Source organism: Danio aesculapii, chromosome 2 (assembly GCF_903798145.1).
Source record: "Danio aesculapii chromosome 2, fDanAes4.1, whole genome shotgun sequence".
NCBI classification, from domain to species: domain Eukaryota; kingdom Metazoa; phylum Chordata; class Actinopteri; order Cypriniformes; family Danionidae; genus Danio; species Danio aesculapii.
This window is the reverse complement of record NC_079436.1, coordinates 54,186,940-54,195,489: the sequence shown is the minus strand read 5'-3', so window position 1 is coordinate 54,195,489 and position 8,550 is coordinate 54,186,940. Positions and strand designations below refer to the sequence as shown.

Genomic DNA, 8,550 nt, shown 5'->3' with positions numbered 1-8,550 from the left:
AGTCCTACACTGTTTCAGCCTCGCTGCAAACTCAGCACCATGGGAGGTTGGTAACATGTAAAACGGGTTCATGAACGGAACATTTAAAAAGCAGCTCATGTAAACGTTTTAATCACATTATTGTCTTAATTAGATTAAGGCAAATAATTTGATTACTGGTGTCCATGTGAACGTAGTCATTGAGGTTGTCCATTCTCCCCGTCTTGCCGTGGGTTTCCTCCGGGTGCTCCGGTTTCCCCCACAGTCCAAACACATGTGCTATAGGTGAATTGGAAGAACTAAACTGGTCATAGTGTATGTGTTTGTGTGTGAATGTGAGTGTGTGTGGGTGTTTCTCAGTACTGGGTTGCAGCTGGAAGGGTAGCCGCTGCGTAAAACATGCTGGAATAGTTGGCGAATCATTCGGCTGTGGTGACCGCTAATAAATAAGGGACTAAGCCGAAGGAAAATGAATGAGGTGGTCCATATTTGATCCAACATTGGGTTAGGATGACACAGCGCTTTTTCAGAGTGAAGGAAAGTAATGTAATCTGGTAAATGTTTGATAAATAATTCTGTATAGTTGATCAAATCCCCATATGTATTATAAATATGTACCATATGTATATTTCTTTTGTTTTTGTTATGAAGGAATAGCTCACCCAAAATGGCCAATCTGTCATCATTTACGCCCTTTTTACTTGTTTCAGAACACAAGAGAAGATATTTTGAGAAATGCTGAAAACCTGTAACCATTGACTTCCATAGTTTTTTTTCAGCGGTCGGTAACTCTGGTGTAATTTGAACAGGAGCGGGCGGTCTAACAATACAGCGTTCCCGATTCCTGAGATGTTATTTCAGAACAGCATATCTGTGATTTCCTCATTATTATTGAGCACCAGTAAAGCCAGAGCTCATGACTGATACACATGCTGAACACATGGACCAGTGCTTTCTGCACATGCTTTTTTCACACAGTCTGTGAGTGCATCATCTACATAACGGTCCTCAGGGTGAGCGTTACAAACATGGAGAGCAAAGTAAAGATGCGCTGTCCTTCAGCTTGCATTAGAAAACGCTCAGTTTACTGCTAGGAAACTCACATCAGGCTAGTCTGATTTATGGGAGTTTTTCATCCGTCATAGATGCAAATGGACAAAAATTACCCTCAAAGTTTTACCCTTTAGCAGCCACAAGACTGGAACCTCAGGTTTAACACTCATGTCTCATCACAAATAGGCAAACAAAACTGACATTTAGCCTACAACCCTTGCACAACCTACACTTTAATCTGTTATCTCTCTCTCTTTTGGTAGTACCCAATTTAAATGTGAGATTTTGGAAACCAGATCTAAATTTAGCGGGAACGGTCGGGTCGGGTAGAAAACGGAGCGGGTCGGGCAGCGGGTGAATTAAGACTGAATATACAGCGGCAGCGGTCGGGTGTGGAATAAAGACTTGCAGGAGCGGGACTAAAAAATTTGTCCCGAGCAGACCTCCAATGGAAGTCAATTGTTACCGGTTTTTAGCATTCTTCAAAATATCTTCTTTAGTGTTCAACTGAAGAAAGAAACTCATAAAGCACTTGAAGGAGAGTTAAAAAGTGAATCAGTTTTCATTTTTGGGTGAACTTTCTCTTTAATTGTGAGGAAAGAGCACCCTGTATACAGCTGAAGTCAGAATTATTAGCACTCCTGTATCATCCCACCCCCCGCCCACCCCTAATTTCTGTTTAACGGAAGATTTTTGTCAACACATTTCTAAACATAATAGTTTTAATAACTCATTTCTAATAACTGATTTCTTTTATCTTTGTCATGATGACAGTAAATAATATTTTACTGGATATTTTTTAAGATGCTAGTATTCAGCTTAAAGTGACATTTAAAGACTTAACTGGGTTAATTAGGCAAGTTTGGTTAATTAGGCATGTCAGTGTATAACAGTGGTGTGTTCTGTAGACAATCGTAAAAAAAAAGGGAGCTTAAGGGAGCTAATAAAATTAAAAGCTGCTTTTATTCTAGCCACAATAAAACAAATTAGACTTTCTCCAGAAGAAAAAATATTATAGGAAATACTGTGAAAAATTCCTTGCTCTGTTAAACACCATTTGGGAAATATTTGAAAAAGAAAAAATTCTCCGCAGTGCTAATCATTTTGACTGCATTTTCACATTCATCTGCATAAACAACCAGCTGAACGCACATTATCCTACTTATTACATGATTATTTATCACAAATGTACACACTTAGACACAAAACACTGATCCAAGATGAAATCATTTACTCTTTACTTAACATAAAGCTTACAGAAAGAAACAGTCGGCCAGTATGATGATGTATTTCCAGCTGAACTCCTCCTCTTTCCTTTGCAGCAAACTAATGGTTGGAGGGGCGTGGCTTAATGTATTTCGTCCAATCAGTTGAACCGACATCATCGGAGAAGGACTGCTATTCCAGAGTGGAAGCAGATGGTCAGATTTTGATTGACGATTATCAAAACAAACTTGCACGTCTGATGTTTCTCTGGAGTCAACTCTGGAGTCTGATGTTTTGCATATTATTAAATCATTTTTGCAGAAGTAGATAAATGCTGGTCCAAAATAAATTGAGCTCTGCAGAAAATTCCTGTCGGCAGACAGGTTTTCAACACAATTTCACGGCAATTCGTAACTTTTTGATTTAGTGGCTAATTCGTTTGAATTCTTACAATCTAATTGGTACAATTTAGTACGATTTGTTCATCAACCAATGACGGTTAGGGGTGGGGTTAGGTGCCACGCCTCCTTTTTAAAATCGTACATTTTCCCACGACTGAACTCGTACAAATTCATACGAATTAGCCACTAAACTGACAAAACGTAAAATACTTACGTTTCCTCGCGAGATCAGGCTGGATAAAACTGAAGACAGAACACAGAAAGTCTTATGGTTGTAATGTTGTGCAGAGAATTCATAGAAATAGCGGCCAATGGAGGACTGGAGAATGATTGACAAGTGACGAAACTCCACCTGTTAATATCAGCTGCCTATATAAGTTGAAGTCAGGAAATGAAAGTTTAAGAGTTCCCACTTAGATATGCTTGGCGTATAAAGCAGGTTTGGCATGCTGTCCCGGGAGAGAACCCTGAGCTCGGAGATATTTGAGCCCAGGGCTCCCGCCCGGTCGATAAGCATATCAGGAGATCCGAGATCAGGTAGGTCTCGAGAGCTCCCCCTTTAGGAAAGGGAGGAAAAGGAGGAGATGGGGTGGAAGGGGGGATTCTTCCAAACGAAGATAGAGCAGTAGGGAGAAAATGATCCATTTATAGTAGACTAGGATCACTCTGATTGTATTATTACTGATTACAGATGAGTGGCCAGACGTGCTCAATCATATCACATGCTCCTCTCGAAATTAGTTTATGAAACTTCACTTGTTGCGCGCCTCCTTAATGTAACGTTTGCATTGCATTAAGGATAACAGAGTTCTGTGAATGGAATCATTCATTTGTATCCAATAAATTGTTACGATTTTTGACATTGAAGAAAAACCTCTCCCGACCTTTTTTTTAAACACGCATGGAATTGATTAAATATTCCAACAAAGTAAAACATAACAATAGGGCTAATAAATTTGACTTTCGACTTTATATGTAAAAAACAAAACAAAAAAAAAACACTTTTGTCCATTCATCATGTGCTTTATTTGAAGTCAATAAACTCCCAAATCCTGTTTCATCCAGGTACAGTTTCCTCCCCCCCCCCCCCCCCCACTGTAATGTTGCAGGAAATGTTCTGCACACAAAATGTAATGAAAGCGTTTCATGTCAAACATTATTATTAATAATTTTTTTCATTCATGCTACATTGTCTTTAATGCATAGTTCAGAGATGGACTCGAAACAATATTTATTCTCCTCTAGCATGGGCACAACCCGACCGGCCGGCTCACATCATACAGTAAATCCAGCAAACCCTGATCCACTCAAAGCTCTGTCCTGAGTATGGCCGCTAAAATGTACCAAAAAAATGAGTTCAGTGTCCGTTATGATCTCCCCGCCGTCGTATTGCTCAAATAAATACTAGTATGTCGTACAAATGTGAGTGAGGTTATTCCCCATGTACAACCAACTCCCAATGCGTATTTAATATCTCTATCTGACAATCAACCCATCATGCCTTCAAGAATGCAGTCCATCGGTTAATATCTAATATTCGTCATTTACTTCCAACATGAGCTGACAAAGGTGCATTCGTGAAACATGAGCAGAATGAAAAGTGCTCAGTTTCATGAATGACCAGAATCAACTTGTTTACGATATTCCGAAAGTATTTTTACGCAGCTGTTGCATTGTGATTGTTCAGCTTTCAAGTGATTTTATGAAACTTTTCCTCCCATGATTTTTATCAAATATACAAAGAGAAAAAAAATGTATAAAAAAAATGATTCAGTTATTCATTCTAAAGAATTTAGCGTAAATAATTAGTTGTAAACAAAAAAACAAACAAATTTCTGTCCTGAATTTGTACTTAAATGCTTTGGATCGTTGAAGAAATGTACAGTGGTCCCTCGCTATAATGCAGTTCACTTTTCGCAGTCTGCAGATTGTTTGGTTGCGAATTTGACATGTTTTTTTTTTCAACAGCGCATTGTGTTCTGCGTCCTGATTGGCTGTAGACCATTGTGAGTCAATCTCCTCCGTGTCAACTGTACAGTACAGAATGCGTTCAGCTTGACAAATTAACATTAGTTTCAACAGGGATGTAACTGTCCACAGCAAGACCATCGTAAAGGAGGTCGCACACCAGATGTGCTGCGCCATGATGCGCCACACAGCCCCATGCAAACATAGGTTTATATCAGTGTATGCACACCAGCATTCCAAGAAAGAGGCTGTCTTTAAATTACATGCAAATGTACACCTCTGGTGTGTGTTACTTCCAACTGTCATGTGCGTGGCGCATCTGGTGTGCAACCCCCTTAAGGATGGAGTCTGCTGTAGCTTTGTGGATGAGTGACTGCAGGAAAAAGCACATTATGCTGGACGCCAACATTATCCGCATATGGACCCTTTGCTGACATCGATGAATGTTTGTGCCTGACAGGTTTTGATCTTTAGTTTCATTCTGTAATACTGGACTTATTTTTCTACGAAGGTTTGAACTTTGAAAGTGTTTAAACAAGAGAGAAGAGTGAAAATGTTAACGCCTGACTGAGAAAAGTGTATGAAGTGTGTAGTGAGGCGTTTTACAGCCTTAAAACATCTATAACAACTGTAAAAAATAAAGCTGACTACTTCACGGATTTTGCCTATCGTGGATTATTTTTAGAATGTAACTCACACGACAAACGAGAGACCATTGTACACAAAAGCACATTAAAGAGTTCACACTTAGCTGATGATTGATTATAAAGTGTGTTTGGCATGTTGTCTCGGGAGAAAGCCCTGAGCTTAGAAGATCCTCGAGCCCGTGGCTCCCTCCCATTTGAAGGGTGAGAGGGGAGTTTGAGCTCAGGAAGAACTCGAGAACTCCCCTGGCTTAGTTATGGCTTATAACAGATTATAGGGATTGCTATGGAGAGATATACTGCTGACTAAGAGCTCATCTATGGTGTCAATTTGGTTTGGTCAATTCACTTTAGTCGCATGTTTTTGGACTGAGACATAAGTGACATGAGCATGGGAAGAACATGTAAACTCCGCAAGGAAACGTTGACTGGCCTGGTAAGGTCTTGAACATTCTTGCTGAGAGGTAACAGTGCTAACCACTGGGCCGTCATGCCGCCATATCTAGGAAAAGGCAGGAGGAGTAGGGGTGGAAGTAGGGTCGGGCGATGTTGACCAATTTGGCATCGTACGATGTCTAATATCAAACATCGTGATAGATGATGGCATCGTCGTCATAGGCGGCGGTGAACTATTATTTATGAATAATACATTAATTCATAATGAATTAATTATTTGTAGCCTACCGTTTCAACTACCTGACCCGCATGGTCTTTGTTTTACCCATAACCAAATCATAAATAAATAAAGAGAAGTTACACACAAATTACCACCTGTCAATCACTTTTTCCACAGGACTCTGGCATGAATAGGCAGAGTGATCTGTGTCGTTATAACGGCGTTAACAAACTTGGTTGGTAAAAAAGGTGCACGACCAACATGAACCAACCAACAGCATCTGAGGTCTTCGCTAAAATTACTAAGTACAAGTGTGAAAGCGAAAGATTGAAGCAGTGTACTGACCCACTGACTGCCTGGACCCGCTGTCACCAGCGCATGACAGTGTGTGTGTGTGGTCGCGTGATGTGCGTTTTCAGCGGTAGTGTGGATGGGAGAGCTCTTCAGAAATGCTAGGTGAAACGACAGAGTGGATGTGGATTTTTTTTTAGTTTTCAGATCAGAGTAAATGGTGCCTTAGTGTTTATTTTTGTGAGCGGATTTGCGACGGGGCGGGGAAGAGGATCGTGATGCTGGCTCAGCATCATAGTGTCTATCGGCCATCGGCGATGGACGATGGCATCGTTTAGCGGCCCAATTACTTATAGTGAGTTAGATGGACCAATCATCTGAATGGTGGATCATGTGCTAGCTAATGCGGGACCAGCCGTGGTCAATCATAAGCCCGTGATCCTCTCGAAGGTAGTTTATAAATTAACTTCACTCAAAAATTCATTTTGAAAGAAAAAAATCTGTAAAAATATTGAAAAAGAAATTTACCTGGACTTACATTCAAAACTAATTAAAAATATATATACACACGTTTAAATTAATGAATTTATAAATTAATTCATTTCTTATGTGAATAAAATGTATTAATTTAAAAAATTGCTCACATTTCATACATTTCGAGGAGGAAAATAGTCAAAGATAATCTAGATTTATGATAAAATGAACAGAAACACGTTCAAATGTGTTCTGAACAATGTTTTGGAAATACAAAAAAAATCATGGACTTACATAGAAATGTTCGAATTAAGTTCTGAACAAGTTTCAATGTAACTCATTCATAAAATCACTTGAACGAATCAATAAATAAACAAAAACACTGAACAATCGCTTTGTTTCACGAATAAATCTGAAAAAAAAACAATAATCCAGAGTGGCTGAAACTGATTCGTTGGTAACTTTAACATGATAATCTCCCTTTTGTTACGAAAAATAATAATAATAATTACACTTCAAGTCTTATAAAACAATGAAAGTCCTTATAATGTCCCAAGTATGTTCATAAATTAAAATCTCCTTAAAGTCTCAAAGGAGAAAATGTATTACTGTAGCGTACAGTACGCTCCTCCTGGGACACACTTTGTCGCACGTGAGGAAAAAGAAACTTTGATATCCCGTCGTCATGAAATGATCCGTATGTATTCCTGAGAAAGTAGTGAATAATGATGCGTTTGATTGTACAAATGAAATAAGGCAAATCGAGATTGTCACGTAATTCACAGCGCCACCTATGGCTTCGAAATCCAAAAGTCTCAGTATTTCTCATCTATGAGGGAAAATCCTCACGTCGCATGCACTCCCAAAGGTCCAAGTCAGATTCAAAGTGGCGCATGCCTTTGTCGAAGCCCTTTAAAAACACTAGCGAGTGGACGAAAGCCACACATCGTGAGTGCTGTTTCATCAGTTAGCATGAAGAGATACGCATCTCCAGTTCAAGAGCTGAATTCAGGTTTGAAGCTTCTCTCTGTTAGTTTGGAGGATCTTCCAGTTCAAGAGCTGAATTCAGGTTTGAAGCTTCTCTCTGTTAGTTTGGAGGATCTTCCAGTTCAAGAGCTGAATTCAGGTTTGAAGCTTCTCTCTGTTAGTTTGGAGGATCTCCGCCGTCTTCATTTTTATTTTTACTCACTCTTCTCTCTGGTCCATTTGATCATGGTTTCTGGAGAGCGGTAGAGGAAGATGAGTTTGGCGTAGAGGTCTTCCTCCAGGTCCAGTTCGCCCGTCTCTCGGACCAGGAAGATGTCGGTGCAGAGTTTGAGGATTCGGTCCACGTTTGGGAGCTCTTCGAACATGATGGTGTGCGAGATCCCGCTGAAGAACTCGCGCACAAACTTCCCGATAACCAAAACCACTGACATGTACAGACCCATGATCCTGTGCACACGCAAATCACGATAAAAAAACAATGAACATTGATTAATTAAATGGAGCACAAAACCAAGTTGAGTTGCATGCGCATATTTGTAGGAATAGCCAATAATACAAATGTACTAGACAGAAAAATATATCGTTTCTTTTATGACAAAAATTATTAGAATAATATCATGTTTAATGGAGACATTTTGTTAACATCCTACTGTAAATATATCATAAATTTGGACAACTTTAAATGTTTCATATCATCCTATCCTAACAATATAAAGCTTATTTATTCAGGTGATATGTAAATCTCAGTTTACAGATAAATGGATGCTTATCCGCTTGTCAAGTGTGGACGTCTTGCAAAGCGGCTTTCAGGTCCAAGTGCTCTATCAAACTGTGTGGGGAGACTCATCAAATGGTAATAATAAATGTTTACAAAGCGATGTAATACTTTTAAAAATCACGATCGCTAAAAATATATCCATGCCTAATATTT

General features: G+C 39.3%; 1 protein-coding gene across 1 annotated transcript in view; it reads right to left on the bottom strand.

Moving 5' to 3' along the window:
• Positions 1–3,731: 3,731 nt before the first annotated feature.
• The window catches only part of LOC130238755 (piezo-type mechanosensitive ion channel component 2), a 224,448-nt gene continuing 219,629 nt past the window's right edge, over positions 3,732–8,550 (bottom strand). The window contains 1 exon segment of the mRNA XM_056469860.1: positions 3,732–8,066. Within this exon segment, the coding sequence (XP_056325835.1) occupies positions 7,814–8,066 (253 nt within the window). The 3' untranslated portion in view covers positions 3,732–7,813.